The sequence below is a fragment of the Mixophyes fleayi genome, chromosome 2, assembly GCF_038048845.1.
Source record: "Mixophyes fleayi isolate aMixFle1 chromosome 2, aMixFle1.hap1, whole genome shotgun sequence".
Taxonomy (NCBI): domain Eukaryota; kingdom Metazoa; phylum Chordata; class Amphibia; order Anura; family Limnodynastidae; genus Mixophyes; species Mixophyes fleayi.
In genome coordinates, this window is record NC_134403.1 from 46871547 (window position 1) to 46894681 (window position 23135).

Here is a 23135-nt window from a genome sequence, read left to right on the forward strand (position 1 = left end):
TGGGTGATCACTGATAGTTCAGTGCGATCAATGCAATGGTCAGTAAAAAACTGATGGACCAAATCTGCAGGTGTGCGGCCATCTTAGGACTGGCAACCTACAGCCTTATCTGTCAGCTCAAGCAGGGATCACTGTGTCATTTAATTTATATCAATATAGGGCAGTGTTGTGAATGCTTCATTTCCAATTCATGAGACACCTATGAGACTGAGACCCCTCTTACACGTTTAATCAAGTGGAATTCCAGTTTATAACTAGAACATGTGAATGTATGGCACAGAGGTTAGTATTGCTGGACCATGGGCTCTATTTCCACCAGGGCACTATCTGTGTGGAGTTTGTATGTTCTACCTGCATTCGTGTGGATTATCTCTACCTTCTACCTGCTCTGGTTTCCTCCCACAGCTATAAAATATACTGGTATGTTATTATCATACTTTTTTTTTATTTTTTTGAAAACAAGTTTTTATTTACGTTCAAGATAACAGAGTATAAATACATTGTTACAGAAAATAACAAAAGTCATCTGTAAAGAGAACTTCCACTACTCAGAAACATAGACATTCAGGGGTCTATGCATCAATTAGATGCGGTACAGCTAAATGTGCACCGCTGCACAGTGCAGTAATGTATATTTATGTACCGCAGCGATGCACCATGCCGGGGCTACGCTGGGAGCCCCGGCGAAGTGACCCTTATGCTACAAACTTTATTTCCTGTTTACCGGCAGCTTCCTCCTGTCACCGAAAGCGCTGTGCGCATGCGCACAGCACATAACACTGTATCGTATTCTGTGAAGCCAGAGAGGCTTCAGCAGGATCCCGTAGGAAATTACAGGTAACGCCATCCTGAGATGGCGTTACCTGTCTGCGCAATGTATAGCTTAGCAAAGCTTGATGCTTTGCAGAACAATACAGTTCCCATATTAACCTATGGGGACTGTGATGCTGCACGGTATTAGTCTAAACGGAGGAGATTTCTGTAGGCATGTAATGCATAGCAAACATACATAAAACAGAAGTTTTCGCATGTTTTATGTGTTAAATATGCTTGATACATAGACCCCTAAATCAGGATGACCGGTGGTTTTATGTTTGGAGAGGAAAGTAAAGTGAATAGAAGGAGCAAAAGAAGATATACAGGACTGAAATTAAGGACGAAAGAAGAAAAGAGCGAAAGAAAAAAGAACGGGGGAGGGTCAGTATGGCAGAAACCGCCAAGGGAGAGGAGGGGGAGGTAGCGCAGGGGGTGTGGAATTGAAAGTAGGACAACCAGGGCTCCCACACTTTGTTAAACATTTTAGAGGAGTTATTGATAATGCTGGCCATGAAATTCCATGCAGTGGACATGCCATATTCTGGTAATTACAGTGGAGAGAGAGAGGGGGAGCATGTGTTTCCAGTCGGTTGCAATTTGGCAGGTGGCAGCAGATATAATATAACAAACCAGTTTATTCTGGTGTTTGGTAGCCACTGGGAATCCCAAAGGTAAATTTGGGTTGCACCTTACCCTCACATACAAAGCCCTCGCTAACTCCACTGCTCCCTACATTTACAACCTCATCTCTATTCACACTCCTCCACTGCTATCGGCCAATGATCGTCGCCTCTCTTCCCCTCTGATTATCTCTTCTTACGCACACATTCAAGACTTCTCCCATGCTGCCCCCTCCATTGGAATGCTCTCCCTTGTTTCATCAGAACATTGGCCAATTTGTAGTTTCAAACGGGCATTAAAAACCCAGCTCTTCTTAAAGGCCCTTCAGTCATCCGCTTAACTACCCACCTTGTCGGCTACCTTTCCCTCTCATCCCTTTTTCCCCCTTCCTTTCTCGTTTTCTGTGAATCTATCTCTGTATCACCCTTGCGTTTTCAGTTTGTTTGCCTCTCCCTTTAGATTGTAAGCTCCTTTGAGCACGGCCCTCTCTTCTCCTGTTTCCACCACTTTTAACTTTCCTCTCCAGCTACTCAGCCCACCTCCTTCTTGGACCTTCTGCCCTCTGTCTCCTCGCGCTTTTCTCTGCACCATTCAGTGGCTCTTACCTGTCATCCGCACCCACCCTCTTGTTCACAGGTTTCCAACCTGTGCTAATATCCCTCTCCCGTAACCTTTCAGCCTGTCTCTTTAGCTGTGATTTGAGCTTCCTGAGTTATAGTGCTTATTGTTAACTGTACTGTTTTACCTTGTACTGTACTATTGTTTGTCTCTGTACGGTGCTACGGACACTTTGTGGCACCCTATAAATAAAAATGAATATTAAAAATAATAATAAGTGGGAGGATAACCTGAACGATGATCTCTATGAAGGTAATATCATACTTTTAACAGCAGGGGAGCTCTGGGGGGTCAGACAAAATTACATTATCATGGCTCCCCACCGTGCATAGTCGACATGATGACAGGATTCACAATGAATCATGCCATCTAGGCCCCATCTCAGCCCCTTCACTAGGGATGCTGGTGGTAATCTGGAAGGGTGCTCTCCTTGGAGCCCGTTAAAAATTCCAGAAATGTGTCAGCCTCCCGGACATTCCGGGAGAGTAGATAAGTATGGTAATATGTACGTGTTTGTGGGCGTGTATTAGAGAATTTAGACTGTAAGCTCCACTGAAGTGTTTGAAAAACCTGCATTCTTGATTGCATTGTCAGATTTGCATTAGAATGTGGGAATATTTATCCATTATAACTAATTCATATTATTCCCAATGCACATTTTTTTCCAAAATACATGTGTTTATGGCTGTATGAGAGGCTCTCAGTAGCCCTCTATAAGTTTCTATTCTCACGTTATCTCATCTGCTTAAAGAATGTGTCAGTAAAAACTACTGGCCTTCAGAAAATGTTGGGCTTTGTGTCACTGGTATATATGGGCATGGCTTTGGCACAGCTTGGCATGGAATTTTGGGACGTTTGTAGCTAATAGGGGTCAGATGATTACAGGACGATATAATTCAGGTCTCCTACCACCCCTCATTACTGTTAGATAACATGCAACCAGGCCCGGCGCTCCCATTAGGCAAGGTTAGGCACTTGCCTAGGGCGCCGGGCTCTGGAGGATGCCACAGAATTGGAAATTAATTTTAAAACTGTGCGGCGACCGCTGACCATACCTGTCACGGCCGCCGCACAGCATTCAGATGCACGGGGGGGGGGGGGGAAGAGGCTATTGCTCACCACCGCCGCCTCTCTGCTCCGTCTCCTCCCCTCCACTCACTAGTGTCAGTGAGTGGAGGGAAGGAGACGGAGCAGAAAGGCGGCGGTGGTGAGACAAGGTAAGGAAAGACGGGGTGAGCGGGCGCCGATTTTGTAAAAATGCCTAGGGCGCCATGGACCCTAGCACCGGCCCTGCATGCAACAGTGATTTAATAATAACCAATAGGTAACGTTCAAGCTAAGAAAAGATCACTATTACAGGTTTTTTTTAATAAGAGTTGTAAGTCATTGTTTTCCCTCTGACTCAGAAGGATCTTTCCTAATAAATCAACGATCCCTGTGTCTGCCGTGTGGTTTGATCACTTTGATTTCTATCTTGAAAGCGGCACGAGTGTAATCTAGCAAAATGCTGGTCTGAAGGAGCCTTAAAAATGCACTGTGATAAATGAGTTGTCTCCACGGTAAAGACAGCCAACCTTCTATAATACGGCAGGAGCAGAGTATTTTACTTATCCAGCTGTTGTCGGGCAATACAGCCTTCAAAGATTGTGTTAACCTGTCCTGGCAGTTGGGTGTCAGTTTCCACCCACAAATAGTCAGCTGTTCACCACAAAACACACTGGTTCCAGGCAACTCAGTATTATTCTTTATATATATAGTACTCACATTTTCTGCAGTGCTGTACAAATTGGGATATAAAATGAACACAGTAAAGATACACACATATATATATATATATATATATGAGAGAGGGCTATATTCACTAAAGCTTGCAATCTGAAGCTATATGAAGGAGGTAATGTGCTGTGTTTCTATATATGTAATATCCTAATGGTTCACTGTTATTAGCATGTTCCAGTACCAATGTGGTAGTCAATACAAGCCATTTGTAGTCTATTTTTCAATACAGTAACCCTTTCTTTTTTCCCTCCTAAATCCTATGGCTATGTCCCATGTGCCTTCTGGGAATATTTACACATACGAATAGTCTCTAAAATAGAATCTGGGAATTTAACTGAAATGGATCCGGCCGCTAAAGCGACACCTAGGCTGGTGTAACATGTTAAGCACTTGAGGACACATGGCTTATGTCAGCCCACCTGCACAAAATGTTTTTTCTTTCTGGTTAGGGTGGGAGCCACTCCACCTTCTTAGAGTAAGTAAAGTGGTAGGGAGAGCAGGGCGGGAGCCATTCCACCTTCTGCGAGTAAGTAAAGTGGTAGGGAGAGCAGGGCGGGAGCCACTCCACCTTCTGCGAGTAAGTAAAGTGGTAGGGAGAGCAGGGCGGGAGCCACTCCACCTTCTGCGAGTAAGTAAAGTGGTAGGGGGAGCAGGGCGGGAGCCACTCCACCTTCTGCGAGTAAGTAAAGTGGTAGGGAGAGCAGGGCGGGAGCCACTCCACCTTCTGCGAGTAAGTAAAGTGATAGGGAGAGCAGGGTGGGAGCCACTCCACCTTCTGCGAGTAAGTAAAGTGGTAGGGAGAGCAAGGCGGGAGCCACTCCACCTTCTGCGAGTAAGTAAAGTGGTAAGGAGAGCAGGGCGGGAGCCACTCCACCTTCTGCGAGTAAGTAAAGTGGTAGGGAGAGCAGTGCTTGTGCAGTGAAACCTCTTCCACATATGTGCACTGAAGTGTCAAGCAGGACTTCACAGTGACACACCGACCCTAAGCAGGGAGGCTCTAAAACAACTGAGCACTGGCCCTGGCCACATACACTGTTGGCACTCAATGAGGGAAGGAATAAGATTCTAAATTCTACTGGGAAATTACAGTGCACCACTGTCACACTGTTTATGAGCACAACTAAAATTCTTGAGAATGAAGACAGACTGTGAATGCTCTATTATTTATGCTCATGAATATTGGTCAGAGAATACCTCAGGTTGGTTCCTAACTGATGGATAGGCTGCATTCTCATTGAGACCTACAGATCCCATCCTTGCTCGTGGAAAATCAAATCAAAAGAATACTCAAACAGGCAGAAGAGGAGGAGAAGAATTGTGGGATTTTTTGCCGATGAGGTTCAGCCCTTTATTTAAATGTATTTGGCATATGGCTGCAGGAAGGCCAGATATCGTTTCAGTGTGTGCGGAATCACAATCTTTTGAGACGACGTTATGCCTGACCAAAATCGATGCCCGTTCGGTTGTTCGTGCAAAACTAGTTGAAAACATTTATAGTATGTAGGCATGAATCTACCGACCGATCGGAAATTCAGTCGTAGGTAACATCACTGTGGATAACACATTGATCGAAAATTCTGTAGTGTGTAACCAGCCTTAGTGATGACCTTAGTGAATTTATAGTTCAGAAGTAGACTGAGCTGGTCTGAGGCCCATAAAACCACACCCAGGAACTTATATCAGTCAACCTTGCATGCAGAATTTGATTGGATATTGAGAACTATATGAAGAACATGTGACAAGTTATTGTGCAGTTTTGTCAAATAAAAAGAATAAACATATAATGAAGCACAAGACCCTGAGCTAGTGTTGCATAATATTCTTATCCAAAATATGGATCTAGTCCTATGTAAAAAGTAGATATTTATTCAAAATTACGCCATTTGTTGTATATAGAATATGCTACTAAAGGGATTTGCATTTAAATTGCAGGTAATATAAACTGTTTGCATAGGGCTCGAACTCTTTTTTAAAAAAACATTATTTTGTTCAAAAAAATGAGTCCTAGCTTGAAGCTAGCCATAGGTTAAACAGATCACTATTTAAATTGGCCCTTGCACTGTGGTTTACAGTTTTCGCAACTTTAGTTTAGTAATTTAAACACAGTATAGTAGCACATTGGGTAGTATTGCTTCTCAGGCTTTTTGGCTATGATCAAATGTAGTTCTGTCCTAGTAGGAGGGAGACTCCATCTCTGATGGAGCAAGCTGCCGTAGTCTGATGCCAAAAGGCTTAGGTGGGCCTGAAGACCCCTGCCCCATAAGGAGTCATAACGGGTTGGGGATGTCAAGGGAAACTAAAGACCCTTATCTTAGCTGGCAGATTCTTGTTCAGCGGACGGCGCTCCATATAGGTGCGCCACAGGGGCATTAAAATCACTGGGTGAATGACATGATGTCATTTATTCACTGTTTTGGGTTACCCCTAACCATAGGCAACTGCCTAGGGTCACCTAATGGTAGCACCAGCCCTGGCAGCGCGTCAGTCGGAATGTAACACGAACTCAGCATTCAGCACTACATTCTGATTGGCTGAGGCTGTACAATTAGTCTGATATGCACAGTGTCTGACAAACCCCCTCCCACTGCGCAAAAAAACCTACAATAAATGAAGACAGACAGCAGCAGGCACTTAGGGGAGAACGAGGCCAGAACTATAGGACCCCTAACGCCCGGGCAGTCACACCATCCTGCCCAAATGTAATCCGCCACCACATAGGCTGCGTCATTCTCAGGAATATTGTACAAGCCAAAAATTGGCTATTTCTGCTGTGGTATGCAACCAACGCACTTCCAGCTATAATGTCTGTCCTCAGTATAGACAACTCAGATAAAAAAAAATAAAAAAAAAATCTATAGGATACAAATAACCTTAACATAAATAACGTATAAGTATTGCTGTTTGGATGTATCAATAAGGTTAGCGGATCCATTGATCTGTGCCAGTTCTGTGTAGGTGTGTCATGTTCAATTCTCTCACTACAAACACAGACACATCTGAACTAATAAACCAACGGGAACAAGCAGGTCCTATTAATAGATTAAACAAAACAAGTGAACAAACACTTAAAAAGTATTACTAGTGTTTATAAAAAACAAACAGCAAATGTTTACATGGAGATTGAAAAAATATTTTAAAAAAAACCTTCTTTTAAAAGCCAGGTGTATGATTTATTTTTCTATTTATATATTTCATTATTTCACTTTGAGGTTTCTTTTAGGCTCAGCATGATAATGAAGCTATTCCTTGTTGTTATTATCCCAGGGATGGAAACGGGAATAGAACATGCTCTTTCATCTGGTAACACACCTAACTTGTGATCTGATCGGCAATACACTGAGGAACGGCAACTTCAAACAGCGCTTTCAATGGAGCAGGTAATCTGTGGACCTAGGCTAGGACTTGTAATCACAAGCTGATTTCTGAATGTTTGTTCACTTTTGTATAATGTGGTTCCCATAAGGGTACTTTGGAAATAACAAGAATAGAAGTTGTTTTCATAATTAACAAAGCAACATTGGTCACTGCAGCACAAAGGGGACTATATAAGGTCTTGTCTGTACTGTACGCCATCTCTCTTTGTATTGTGATATCTCATTCCCATCCGCCTCAATATGAAACTGGCGGAGTACTTCCAAGGAAATAGATGAAGTCTGTGTTATTGCATTCTATGTGAACACTAGGGGGGACTTATCATTTCATAGTTTTCAACTATTGCATAACGTGTGAGGTTGAGCTCTGACTACGCACTCTTGTACTATACAGTTCTTAGCATTCTCTCCACAATAATCCTCTGTTGTCTGCAAGCGGTGGCGGTCATAACTGTGACGGCTAAATGCAGACACGTACATTGTGCAGACAAGTTGCCAATCACAATGCCGACATTAAAAGACCAATGTCGCCACGTCCGATGGCTATTCCTCGGACCCGGCTGCATTGCTCTTTTAATGTCGGCATTGTGATTGGTGACATTGTCAAGGTCGCCAATTACACTGAAGACATTGTCAACCTGTCTGCACAATGTAAAGCTGGGTACACACTACAGAAATTTCGACCAACTTTTTATGCCGAGCGATTTTACATGCGATCGATGGTCCGATCGCTCGGTCCATGGACTGCATACACACTAGACTTGTTTAGGACGATAAAGGGAAGATCGGACGTCCCTTTAGCGAATTTTTACAGCCATGTTGTCGTGAGCAATGATTGTAATTTCGTACTCACTGTTGTGGATCGGTCGGAAGTTTATACACACTACACAGCGGAAACGAGATTGGAACGAAAATATTAAACGGTACGACCAATCAAATGAGGCTACAATCGTCCATTTGGGCAGACTGTCGACCATCGTGTCACTGTACATACTGACCCGAATTTTGAACGAGCGATCGTATGTCGGCTGATTCAGCCGATTATTGGTCGAAAACAGTGTAGTGTGTATCCAGCTTAAGTGTCTGCATTTAACCTGGCGACATTTTCATGTCGGCAGATTAAGTGCCGACATTAGCTCCATCGCAATTATGTACCCCACCCTCTGCAAGCACATTATGGAACAACTAGCGCTGACTGCATAATTAATGACAATGTATGCATATTAAGTTGTTATGTAAATGACATAAAAGGGCATATTCAAATAGCTCTGAAGATCGCGGTTACGCGGCGGCTGTGTATTACATAAGGTAATACGGTTCCGCAACAACGCAGATGTTCTTTCGCAATCTTATGGGGGGTGAAGGGAAATCTGCGTTTTTGTGGTAACATGGATTAACTTTGCAGCCATTCTGGAACATAACCGCAATCTCCGGAGCTCATTAAATATGCCCCAAAGGTTGTACAGCTGAGCTCATACTCAAGGAGAGGGGAGTAAATGAGAGTGAACATACATTTTGGACTTAGAATTAAATTTGTTCTTTAATTACTGGGCAAATGTGTACTAACAATCCACTTTAACTGTAAACCGCTTCTCCCGTGCTGAATTATAATAACCCACAACAATTACTTTGTATTTAATACTTTCCAATATACTGTATTTCTGCCAACATTAGCAGTTTAGGGCATGGTGCTTCTTCTCTCTGTTTTCCTGCTTTGATTTTCCTTTTTGTTTTGTTATTTCTCTACTTTGATTCAGATTAAAAGGAGAAGCAAAGAAAAAGCAACAAACAGGACAAGAAGCTATTAAAATAAACAAGGATCTGTTGCTGCCTATTCAGCCTATCAATTCACTTTGTGCCTTCTGCCTCAGAGATGACACAAAATGGCTGCCTCTAGTGTGTAATGGGTACACTGTAAAGACAACAGGTTTCTTGTTTTTCTTTATTTTGTTGCTGCAACCTTTGTAAATGTAACAAAATGTGTCCCATGTAGTCTATATTACAAATTATTCAGCTAAAGTCCTAATCCACCTGGACCAACTAATCAGTAAATAATCAGTTACAGCATAAAATAATGTACTGTATACTAGGGTTAAACAATATGTAGGGCATGTAAAGGAGTTATGTATTTAAAATATTACACCTTGTATGGTAATGCAGTTAAAACAAGCTGAGTTTTTGTTACAGCAATCAGATGTGTGACACAATCTGAAGGTTTGACAAGAAGCTTTAAGACTCTCAGTAGGAAATAACTGTCTCTGCAGGTTTCTAATAAAACTGGAACAACATTATTGGAAACAAAAAGATTCTGGTTACTCATTTGTGCTAAACACATTTCCAAGCTAACAGAATTATCACAGCGACTGGCAGGAGGTGCCCAGCAGGACTGGGGAGAGAGCGGGTTATTACACAGATAAACACACTCCATGAGAACAGTGGGGTGGGCAGGTTTGAAACACAAACAAGCTTCAGAATGAAATCCCACCACACCACTCATCTACTCAAGACGGCAGGCACCCTCCCCGGAGACATGCACCACTGAAGCAGGTGTGAAAGGGGCAAGATACAAAGAGAAGAGATGAAAGGAGTGCGGTTCTGAAGAACACTCAGAAGGCCACACCATAGAGCACACACTGCAAACTCCAGAAGATTTAAGCACTCCACCATTATCTAGAACACAGTTGGACCACCCAGTAAATCTGGCAGTAATTAGGAGAGGGGGGGGGGGGGACTGGTGTGGAGGGGTGAGAGGCAGAACAGAGGTGGGCTGCTTACATCATTTCTAGGCATGCCTTGTGAATGTAAAGGAAATCTGCATGAAGGAACACAAATGAAAGTCTGCGTTGAGAATACAGCAAAATTAATACAAAACACGGAACATTATTACATGGGTTAGTGGACTGGATGCCGGACACAGCGGTGCTTAATAAAACATGATACACCATCGCAGAGATTCATACCGCAGTGCAGTGATAGGGTCTCAGGCAAGCAATCAGCCCCCTCTACACTCATGGAAGTGTTGATTTAAAACATTGAATGCAATTATCAGCCGTTCAAACACTTCCTCTCTTTAAAAATTCACATGGAGTCTGCTTAATAATTAAACCTTAACCTATACGTCTAATAGACCAATTACATATTACACCTCTTTATGTCGTTGCTGAGCCGTTCATTGCCATATTAAACCACATTTTAGGTTTTATTTCTATAAAGGCTGTTTTCCATGGTTGTGTTTTTGATCAGTGTTTGATAATAATGTGTAATTTGATGGAGAACAGCGAACTGTAGAGCAGCAGTTGGATTGCTAATAGGCAATTAAAAATGAAGTACATTAATAATCAATTGTTAAGGTGCTGTATTTACATACATAATATTAAACAATATAAATATAAAATATGATAAAGTGCCTGCATTGTAATGTTAGTAATATCATCTGCAGATTTCAGAGTCTACCAAAGAAAACCCAGAGATAAAGAAGATTTTCTATTGCTGACCTTTAATATTCTTACTGGCTGAAGCACTGTATTTTGAATTGTTCAGAGTCATTTAACCTCTGTTAAGTGTTAACACAACACAGGATACTCCCAGCAGAGTTCACTCACAGTCATTAAGCATGAGACAAGTCAGGTACCATCTCACCCCGAGACTATTTTTCAAACTGGAATTCAATTAACCGTTAATGCTGCCGACAACCACATATCTTTAAGAATGTTCGTGTTTGCTGTATTGCAGCCACAAGACAGCAGTAACTGACTACAAATGATACACAAAGCAACTTATTACTACTGATTATATTAAAAAGCCGTGGGGTACGGAGGGAGAATTTAGCCAACCAGTCCAGATTTTCAAGGAACAGGTTTTTGGAGCCCAAACGGGGCACGGTTTTGATGGATCGGGAGTGTGGCAAATCTCTAATTGCCAATGCTGGCTGGTAAGACTTAACATAGAAGTCAATGATCATTATGGTAATAGTGGATGCGACTATCTGCAGCACAGGTTTAAAGTTATGTCTGTACCTAGCTCTTACATGCCCTTAAGTCAATTCTGGTCAACAAGAGTAAAGCAATGATGCAGCCGGTTGTTTTATGTCGTGTGTAGGAACCATAACTCTGATATGCCTGAGAGGGGACTATCTGATTACACGGCTGTCTCATTCCTCTGTGCGTTTACACTACTACTATACATATGTATTCTGCCTGTAGTTTATAGCTTGTTCCTTCAGGCACTAAAATGATTACTTTACAAGTTTTAAAGGTGTTCAACTTTTAAGCGGCATAAATACAGGAGACTGGATTTAACCAGGATTGCTATGAAGTGGTGAGAGCAATAAAAGTCAACATGAGATCAGTTAAAAGCAACTCGCAACCAATCAGATACAGCACTGAAAGATCTGACCCCTCTTTAACGCTGGGTAAATAAATCCGGCCGTCTACATTTAATGCCGCTTAGGTGTGCAGGCCCTTAAAGATGAACAAATGATGCTGCACAATAATAATGTTTATGGCACAGACATTAATCCGAACAATAATTTCCTGTCCTTAAACATAAAATGAAAAACTAATTAAAATAGGTTAAAGCAGAGTAATATTACACATTATAAGGCATAATGTACTTTGGTTCTTGTTTCTCACTGTAGTTAAACATTGATAACATGTAGTGAAACATATAAAGTTTAAGTTTATTGGTACCGAACAGGAACACATTTTTCTGTAGTTCATGTTAATCTACTACGACTTGTAGAAAAAACAAAATTAGAAAAATATACAGTATATTGAAGCAAAAAGCGAATTAAACAAGAAAATAAAAAAAAAATAACGCGTTAACTAACTAAAAGAAAAGGGTACATTCTGTTTATATATATTGTGGTCTTTTGCATTGTTTCAGATCTCGTGGTACCTATGAGAGTCAGGAGGTTACAACGGTTTTACCTTTTTCCGTTGGAATCACGAAGCGCAGCCTTGCTCATCTCTTTGGTCCTGGTCTCTATCTCCTGGATTTGCTCTAGCAGTGTTTTGCTGTAGGTATGCTTGGCCCTGCAGAAACAAACCAATAACAAGTACATTTTACAACACATACAAGATATGAAATTTCTTCTTTTCTGCAAAAACATCTAAAGTTTTTTTTAGTTCCTTTGCAAGTCTCTTCTTGCACTCCATATAGTAATATTTTCATTTAAAATTGGGTATGGTCTACCAGAAAATCCATATACAAAAATAAGTAATAATATTCAACAAAGATATAGTGGGGGGTAGTATCCCAGAGTGTAGACTTGTCTCCTGATTCCAACCTTGGGCCACATGTACCAATCCGTGGATCCAGGTACAGTTATGTGGAGCTCCATGGTAATAGAGGATTACACCAGAGATATCTAACCAGTGGCCCTACAGGTTCTATCATGCTCTGACAGGCAGGGACATCCGCATGCTGGCACTCAGGACTCCTTGCCTAAGCCGAAAATTTAAGTTGTCTTGAGAATAGAAACAATTATGAACATATACGTAAATGTTGTGGTTGAAGTGAACATTTAGATGTGGTGGTGTGAAAAATGTAATGGAAATGTAAGGGAATGGAGAGTGGCAGTATGGAATACCACCGTATACTCCCCCACTTTGACCACTACTGAAATGTTTTAGGGTTTAATCAGAACTTAAATAAGTGGTGAGGCGGATGGCAGGTAGGCACTCCCCAAATTAACACACCATTAGTCAGGGTTGGGTACGCAAGTTATTCTGACTAGTCAGGTGTCCGTCAGTAGATTTTCACGTCACTGCGACCACTATCTATAATAATAATAATAATAATAATAAAAATAATAATAATATCACTTTTAATTTAAAGCGGCAATGTCGGCTTAAGTATTTAAATACTCAACCTGCGGGAGTCCTGACATTGCCGCTTTAAATTAAAAGTGATAGAGGTCGCAATGACGTGAAAGTCTAGTGACGGACACCTGACTAGTCGGAATAACTTGCGGTCAGCATCCTGCTGCGATCGGAGACCTACAGCGTCGGTATGGAGGTAAGTCTGCTTATATTTAAATAGTTTTTTCACAGATTTGGAATTTAAGTTGAGGACTCCTCAATGTCGGAATGGTGGTAATCGTGAAATCGATTACCACCGATTAGTCACTGTTACCAACCTTTTGCAATGTCTGCTAACAGTGAAACGTAGCTTGCACTCAACTGCACAGCAAGTGTAAATTAGAAATGTGAAACACCAAATGGAAATAAAGTCTCTTTTCCCAATTACTGCAGTCCCTTGGGGGACCCCTGGTAACACAATTTTTATTTAAAACCCTCTCAGGCCTCTGCTCAGTTCTTCTGATACCTTTGGTTGTGTCCTGCTGCAACTTTTATTAAGTAGCCTGCTTTATCTTTCTGGCTTATTTCTATGTTTTACACCAAAGCCTTTATATTATCAAGGTGAAGTTCTTTATATCTTTGGCTTTTAGATATGACACAGCTCAGCTTTGTGTACTGGACACAATTGTATCCACAACAATTCACTGCTGCATCTAAGGGCAAAACAATGCCTTGACAATCACATGAACATGGTGGGTTAAACGAGAAGTTCTTGACTATGGTATTATTATAGCAGGATTCACCACTGCAGACATCAGGCAACACACAGCACAAGGAGAAATAAAATAATTGAGACTCTCATCACTGAGAGATACAAAAAAAAACCCCCCACATCACTTCATAAATAAGGATCCCATCTACAGGGAATGACACGCTCTTGAATTATTGACAGTCGGTGTAGATTTGTACAGGAGGCGTAATTGTACCTCGGAACACTCTCCGTAATGTCATAACATGCGAACTGAAGTGCAGCATGCCCTAGATTTGTTTATTCAGACAGGCACCAGGGATGTCAGATCAAACACAAAAAAAAACAACTAATCAGATAATAGAGCAATCATCTTCTACCAGGGTGTCCCAAAATATGCACAGCGGGGCTCATTTTTAGAAAGATATGAAATGTTACAAATGAGTGCGTAACACGGCTACAACAACAATGTATCAGTTCTGTTTGAAAGGACATAAAACAAACATAATAAGATCGATTTGAATAAATATAACAGGAATAAGCATGTAAGGAACAGTGAAAAGATGACACTTATCCGTAATGAAATGTGTAAGATGATTTAGTGGAAACAAGAAAACTATAAATGAGGGATGAGAGGGGAGAAGAGCTGTCAGATGTCTGCCTGCTGCTCATCCATTACACTTTGTTCTTCTTATATCATTTATTTTACCTATGTGTGTAACAAATACACATTATACTATATCACGTCTACTTGGTACTCATTTTTTTCTGCTATTCATATTATAGCATCTAAAGTTTAAAATTAAATTTAGTGTTATTTAAAATGAAGTTATTTGATGATTATAGTTTTTTTCTTTTGCACATTTCTATAAAAACTATATATGCAGCACGGTGGCTTAGTGGTTAGCACTTCTGCCTCACAGCACTGGGGTCATGAGTTTGATTCCCAACCATGGCCTTATCTGTGTGGAGTTTGTATGTTCTCTGTGTGTTTGCGTGGGTTTCCTCCCACAATCCAAAAACATACTAGTAGGTTAACTGACTGCTATCAAATTGGCCCTAGTCTGTTGTCTGTGTGTGTGTTAGGGAATTTAGACTGTTAGCTCTATTAGGGAAGGGACTGATGCGAGTGTGTTCTCCGTACAGCGCTGCAGAATTAGTGGCGCTATATAAATATATGATGATGATTACAACTATGCATTCCTCTTCTGCGGCTACATTCACATATATATGATGATATCTTTGATAACACAGGATACCTAGCAAGTGTTTTACATCAACATTTATATAGCGCAAGCAGGTTCCGTAGCACTTTACAATTTGGAACAAACAGTAATAAAACAATACTGGGTAATACAGACAGACAGAGAGGTAATAGTTCCCTGCTCGCATGCTTACAATCTATGGGACAATGGTTTGATACACAAGGGTAAGTGCTACATCATATTAAATATTTGTCCAGCTAGAATGCAAAGCTTACAAAGTATTTAGTGGGCTGTATGCTCAGTCACACAACTATGTTGGTCAGAGGGTTGTTGTCTTGTGTTAGCTGTGTAGAGGGTGGTAATAGGGTAACCTAGAGCAGGGGCGGATTGGCCATAGACCTTACCGGGGGGGGGGGGATCGTGCTCGACCGCGCGGGGGGGGGGGGGGGTGTCGTGGGCTGGTGTGCAGGGAAGCAACAACCATTGGTGTTCAGTGGGCAGCAGCAGGCAGCCAATCGCTAGGCTGCCTGCTGCTGTATGGGCTCCCAGGCTGCTGTTCGGCAGACAGGAAGTCTAACTTCACTTCCTGTCTGCCTGATGTGAGAGAAGTCACTGGCCTGAGTAACTGAAGGTAAGTGAGGGGGGGCTACCTATACTAAGGGGTCTGCCTATACTATACTAAGGGAGGGGGCTGCCTGTACTATACTAAGGGGGGGCTGCCTGTACTATACTAAGGGGGGCTGCCTGTACTATACTAAGGGGGGCTGTCTGTACTATACTAAGGGGGGGGCTGCCAATACTATACTAAGGGGGGCTGCCTGTACTATACTAAGGGGGGCTGTCTGTACTATACTAAGGGGGGGGCTGCCAATACTATACTAAGGGGGGCTGTCTGTACTATACTAAGGGAGGGCTGCCTATACTAAACAATAGGGAGTGTGAAGGACAGGGAAGGGCTACTATAATTTGTGAAGGAAAGGGGGTTATGTTGCTATAATGTGTGATATGAGGGAAGGGAGGAGGGCTGTCTTAATAGCACATCGGTGGAAGGTAGGCTATTAATTTAATGGTGGGGTTTAGGTGGGGGCTAATTATTTAATGTGTGCTATTTTATTTGTGGGGTGATGGTGGGGCAATTTAATTTATTTGTGGGCTATTTCATTAAATAGTGGGGCCTATTAAATTAAGATGGGGTGGCGGGACCTTTTAAGCTGATGTGATATGGGGCTATTAATTCAATGTGGGACTGAGTTTGGGTAGGAGAGTTATTTACTAAATGTGAATATGACTTATTTAATGCTCAGAATGATTGTGGGAAATGGTAATATTAAATGTAAATGCTATTAATGTTTTGCTGGGGTTGATTGGAGGGAAGTAGGTCTACTTATTAAATGTGTATACTATTAATTTATTGTCAGGGCTGGTTGGATGGAAATAGATCTATTTATCAAATGTGAGTACTATTATTTTAATGTTTGGGCTAGAGGGAGGCCTAATTATTTACTGTGAATGCTATAGATTTAATGCTGGGGCTGATTGGCATTTTCTAATTTTCATGTACCCATTATTTTTTCCAAATAGGGCCTCCAGTATTCCAGTATCCAGACAAGCAGCAACTGATCTAAAGAAACCAGCAGCCACAGGTCGTGTTAGTGACAAGAACAGGTAGGAGAGAGCAGGACAGACTGCCAACTGTCCTGAATCTGATGGGGCAGTCCCGAATTTGGGTGACTGTCTCGCTTATTCAGGATTTGGTCAGACAGCAAGGACAGTTGGGAGGTATGTCCTGCTTCACAGTGTACTGCTTGTGAAGGCAGAGATGCGTGCACCTAACAGTAGTACACACAGTTTTGCCTGTGTATTTGTCTAAAATGTATCTAAAACAATAACCCCCCTGTCTTAAGTGCCCCCCCCCCGAGAGCCTTATTCCAGCTCTGATGATACTTTAGTGGTTCTTACATTGATTCCATTACCTCCTTCTACCTTGCACTGGTCCCATTCTCAGATCACTTTGTTGAAAATATGGCCAGCCCCCATTGTACTGACAATATAATTAATCATGCCTCCTTTGCACTTAGTATATCACCAGCAAACACTTGTAATAGCTCTCCCCTTTACTTATGCCGTTGTCTGTCAACCCTCCCTACACTGTTAATTCAAACCACCCCCAATCACTGGGCACATTTAGGGCTCATACACATTTGTTGCAAATTAAGTGTTTTCTTGCAGATGTTGTTTCACCTTTGTGATGATCGCACCTAGACAGCCATATATTATAAGGCTTATTATTAATGCATTTTTGAAACACACGGTACACATATTTATATATTATATATAGAGAGAGATTTAATTTGCATCTCATGATGTCAGGGAAACAACAGTGCATGAGCTGCTTATATGCTGCTCTGGCAGTCTGATCAAATACGATTGTGCCAACATCTTTCGTAATAGTTAAATTTATTAAACAAAGTCAGGTATGTTTCTATGAAGGGAATTTTGGAAGGATGTGTTAGTAGGCAACTAAAGTTGGAGCACAGAGGCATAAACCAGTGGCAGATAATGTAAAAGGATTCATGTAATTTTATGACACCGGATTGGCAGCATTTGCCTTGCATTGCTTTAGAAATGACCCACTGTGTGTAAAGTCGTCACATCTAGGTTTTCCTAAATGTTACTACAAACAGATTCCAGTAGTTCTAAATCCCGCCTACTTTTGTGTTGGCCCCACCTACAGTTATTTTGGTCCCGCCCACATGAGGCCACTTCAATAATTTTTTCCAGGGCCACTTTAAGTTCCCAATCCGACCCTGACCTAGAGAGATTAAGATGGTGGTAGAGGAATACTATAAGCTTGTCATTCAACTGTATTGCCTTCAATACAGTTGAATGGAGACTGCAATTTGGTTGCAGTGTCCTTTAATAAGGTCACAAACAGGAAGTCTATTGTGCATAGGAAAAATAATCTTTTGAAATGATCGAACTGGGCAGTACTTTAATGTGACACTTTTACCTTTGCAATCGCCCAAAACCAATATGTAAAATAAATGCGCAATATGACCAAGATCTATAGGGCATGCTCAGAGAGTTGAAAATATATCCAAGTGCAACAGTCCTAAATGAGAAGGCAATATATACTATTTGTTGTCTCATATATGACCCACAATGGCACGTACAAGCTAGTGAAACACACAAAAAAGACAGAGGGCCTGATTCATTAAAGAAAGTAAGGCAAAAAATGAGTTTTCTCCTTGACAAAACCATGTTACAATTCGAGGGGTGCAAATTGGTTTATTATTTTGCACATACAGAAAATACTGAAATACTGGCTGTTTTTTTCATGTAGGAGACAAATAATTGATAGCTTTAGTTTTACACTGACATTTGAAGGTGATCTAGGACATGTCCTACCCCAATTATAAATCTGTTCCCACATTTTAAATTTACCACCCCTTCCAATGCAACATGGTTTTGCCAAGGTAATAAGTGACTTTTTTTTGCTTTCCTTTCCTTAATGAATCAGGCCTAGAATGTTGCATTTCAACACTTTGCAACAAAATAACAGAATGGTTCTGTGAGGATTGTAAAACGTATGAATAATAAATGAGATATAAGTAGGATGATCGTGATTCTCCTGTCTTTGGGAAACAGTTGGAAAACTTTATCATACTGTCAAATTTAAAACATCCCAAACGTCCAGCAAATCTTTCCCATAATGCAGGCGGGGGACAAACTCTTCCTTCTGGTTCCTTATTTATGTTCTGGAGGTAGAATCCCAGGTTTTAAACTCCCTGATGGTTTATAAATCATGTTGTTAAAATTGTCCTACATTTCCAGCCTAAACTAATGTACTCTGTAGATAAGAGCCTGCGTATACCCCCCACTATGCTGGATGTTTATTCTAATTTGGCTTCTAGCCATCCACAGCCGCTCAGGCTCTTGCTGTAGTAGCAAAAGTGAGTGTTCGGGGTTATCCAGGCTGATCTGTGTTATTGTTACCGTGACAACCTACTAATCCTGCTGTGAACAACTGGTGATTTGTGGAGGACGCCCCAGCACAGGCTGAGCAGATATTGTGTAAATCCATCACAATTGGCATTGTCCTCTAATGGGTTGCGTAAGCTTGTTACATTAATTAGCTGGGAAGTGTTATGGAAACCTTACTTAAAAGGGAATTATTCTGACAGGACTAGACTAAGCTATGACAAGTCACATTTATATGGCTTAGCTGTAGGACATTCATTGGTTGGATTCCTCTTTGATTTGGGTTTAGGTTCCAAAATATATATAAAAAAAAAATCCCCTCATGTAATATTTCTTGCAAATGTATAAATATTTAGAACTTTTTCACATCTATTCGCTGGTGATGTACGTTTCAGCTGCTAACCAATGGCTGAAAGTGCAGTAACAATAGTATGAGTAGTTCCTTGTAGGCTCGTTCGAACCACGGCGTTCTAAAGTCTAACAATGTAGTTTAAAATTTTAGAATGAGGCACAAACTATTTCTCAAGTCCAGTAATATAAGTGCACTGCATGAAAAGCGCATTCAAACCATGTTGAAAATACATCACTAAAAAGTCAATTTTCATGCGTTTTTATCCATTTTCCCAGTCATTGTGTAACGAGCCCTTAATGTGTTGCACATGTAAAAAGGTTTCCTTTAAATAGACTTGGAAACAGTAAAAACAATGCAGTTTATTGCAGAATATTCATTTGTAGTTAAATTAATAAGTTTCTTCTTCCAGTTTTAGGAGAGGCACTGTTATGAATGTAATTCCCTCTTTACGGTTTTAGAGAGACTCCAGTGCCTTCTATTATTATTATTATTATTATTATTATTATTATTATCATTTATTTGTTAGGCGCCACAAGGTGTCCGCAGCGCCGTACATAGTACAAACAGTAAACCATACAGGGTTTAACAGTACAGAACAGTAAACACAAAGTACCAGTGCTTCAGAAACTCCGGGACAGACAAATGGAGTAAGGACGGAGCAGAAGAACAGGTGTGGAGACACGAGGGAAGAAGTTCCCTGCTCAAACGAGCTTACATCCTAAGAGAGGGTGGACGAAACAGACACAAGAGGGAGCGGTGATACCAGGGGAGAGAGGGAAGAGCGAGCAGAGTAGGTGAGGGGTTAGGTGGATGATTGGTAGGCTTTAAGGAACAGGTGAGTTTTAAGTGCTCGTTTGAAGGAGCACAGCTTGGGAGCGAGACGGATGGAGCGAGGGAGGTCATTCCAGTGTAGGGGGGCAGCTCGGGAGAAGTCTTGGATTCTGGAGTGGGAAGTGGTAATGAGAGTGGAAGAGAGGACGACGGTCAATGGCAGAGCGCAGGGATCGGGCAGGAGTGTGAATGGTGAGGAGGTCGGAGATGTAGGGGGCAGTAGACTGGGAGAGAGCTTTGTAAGTGGTGGTAAGGAGTTTGAAGAGGATTCTGTAGGGGATGGGGAACCAGTGTAGGGCAAGGCAGAGAGGGGAAGCAGAGGAGGAGCGGCGTGAGAGAAAGATGAGTCGAGCAGCCGCATTGAGTACAGAGCGGAGGGGGGCGAGATGAGAGAGGGGGAGGCCAGTGAGGAGAAGGTTGCAGTAGTCAAGGCGGGAGATGATGAGTGCGTGGATGATGGTTTTGGTGGCGTCTTGTGAGAGGAAGGGTCGGATGCGGGCTATGTTGCGAAGTTGGAGTCTACAGGCTTGGGCAAGGGATTGGACATGGGGGGCAAAAGAGAGAGAGGAGTCAAGGGTGACACCCAGGCAAAGGAGTTGGGTAACAGAGGAGATGGTGGTGTTGTTAACAACGATAGAGAGGTTGTGGTGGGAGGGGAGTTTGGGGGGAGGAAAGACAATAAATTCAGTTTTGGAGATGTTAATTTTGAGAAAGCGGGAGGACATCCAGGAGGAGATGGCAGAGAGGCAGTCAGATACGCGAGAGATAAGGGAGGAAGAGAGATCAGGAGAAGAGATGTAGAGTTGAATGTCGTCAGCATACAGGTGATACTGAAGACCAAAGGAGGAGATGAGCGCACCAAGGGAGGAAGTGTATAGCGAAAAGAGTAAAGGGCCGAGGACAGAGCCCTGGGGGACGCCTACTGGGAGTGGGGAGGGGGTGGAGGAAGAGCCAGACATGGAGACAGAGAAGGTGCGGTTAGCGAGGTAGGAGCAGAACCAGGCATGGACGGAACCGGAGAGGCCGAGAGAGAGAAGAGTTTGCAGAAGGAGGGGATGGTCCACAGTGTCAAAGGCCGCGGAGAGGTCAAGGAGGATGAGTAAGGAGAAGTGACCCTTAGATTTGGCTGAAAGGAGGTCGTTGGTAACTTTGGCCAGGGCAGTTTCAGTGGAGTGGAGAGAACGGTATCCAGATTGGAGAGGGTCAAGGAGGGAATTGTCCGAGAGATATCTGGTGAGGCGACAGCAGACTATCCGCTCAAGAAGTTTGGAGGCGTAGGGGAGAAGTGAGATGGGGCGGTAGTTGGCGACAGAGGTGGGGTCAAGATTGGGTTTTTTGAGGATCGGAGAGATAAGAGCGTGTTTAAATGAGGAGGGTACTACACCGGAGGAGAGTGATCGGTTAAAAAGGTGTGCCAGGTAGGAGCAGGCAGTGGGAGAGAGAGAGCGAAGGAGGTTGGAGGGGATGGGGTCGAGAGGACAGGTGGAGGGTGGAGAGGAAAGAATAAGGGAGCGGACTTCTTCGCCTGATGTTGGGCAGAAGGAGCACTAGAGTTGATTGTTGGATGGGGGTGGAGCGATGAGGACAGCTGGTGAGGGTTTAGAAGCGGAAATGTTAAGTCTGATGGCTTCAATTTTAGAAGAGAAAAAAGTGGCGAAGTCAGCAGCAGAGAGGGACAGAGGGACCGGAGGGGGAGGGGGAGAGAGGAGGGAGTTGAAGGAGTTGAAGGTTCTACTGATCATGTGACAATACAGTAGCCAACAGGAAACATGGAACAGAAACGTTATAGAAACTTAAAGTTAGAGACATGGATGTTTCAAGGTGATAACTGTAAGCGCTATGGATATGCTGGCGTTATATAAATGTTGATGATAACCTTCCCTCTATTTTTTCAGCACCAGAACGTCATGCATCTGGACTGTGATGTTAATGAGAAAATAGCAATGGCATTAAAATGGGCATAGATGCCAATGCAGCTCCTATGGGTCTGATGATTTAGGGGGTCCAGGTTCCAGAGGCTCCTGTTGTAAATGTGGAATTGTGAAACCATCACACAATACTCCATCGCTATCTCTTGGGTAACCAACCCCATTCTGCTGTTCATCTGTTCATATGCTGCGCAACCAGGGCCGTATATAGGGCTGTGCGCAGGGGCAGCCACCCAGGGCGCAAATGTGAACGGAGCGCAGGGAAAGAATATTTAACTTTAATTTGGTTACAATTGAAGGTATGGGGGCATCATATTTCCATCTTACCCCAGACAGCCCACAGTTCAAAAACATAGTGGTAGGTTAGTAGGCCTGTGCGTAAATAACCTTTGGGTATGTGGTAGAGAATTTAGACTGTAAGTTCCACTAGGCAGGCACTGATGTACATGATTAAACATTCTCTCTAAAGAGCTGTATAATATAATATGTAATATGGATCTACATATAGTAAGTATACAAATAACAACCGATGCTGCCGAGTAAAATAAATAAACTTCACCGTATGGGTAACAAAGTTCTTTGTTACCTATATGGTGAAGTTTATTCCATTTATACAAATATACTACACTATGTCATTTATATTTCTTATATACTGGTCTTGTGCATGATTGCATTAAGAATTCCATTATCCTGTCCTGGTAGATATCTATGAGCACCTGTGTATGTATAATTTTGCATTTGTTTTTCATATATTGGCATTGGTGAATTCCCTCTTTATACATCAGGGCAGTCTCTAGAAGTGTGCTATAATTATACTTGTTCATTTTTGCATAATATAAATCATAATCAATAATTAACAAATGAAACAGACAATTCTAGTTATGGCTCTGAGTGAGCATATATATGTACACTTCACTATAACTTGCATCTTGTTCAGAAGGCATTGCACTGAAAGTAACTGCAGATGCTAGACTACCATCACCTCAGAGTGCTGATACAGAGGTCACGTTGTACCCACATAAGCAGGGAAAGCACCCCCTACATGTGCAGTCTTCACCCCCTTGAATATCTTATAACAGTAAAT

General features: G+C 42.1%; 1 protein-coding gene across 2 annotated transcripts in view; it reads right to left on the reverse strand.

The window, feature by feature from the left end:
• Positions 1-23135, reverse strand: part of ATP8A2 (ATPase phospholipid transporting 8A2) — a 612290-nt gene that overhangs the window by 28390 nt on the left and 560765 nt on the right. For both annotated transcript variants that reach the window (XM_075198918.1, XM_075198920.1), the window contains one exon: positions 12134-12238. In XM_075198918.1, coding sequence (XP_075055019.1) covers positions 12134-12238 — 105 coding nt within the window. The remainder of the gene's footprint in view (positions 1-12133; positions 12239-23135) is intronic.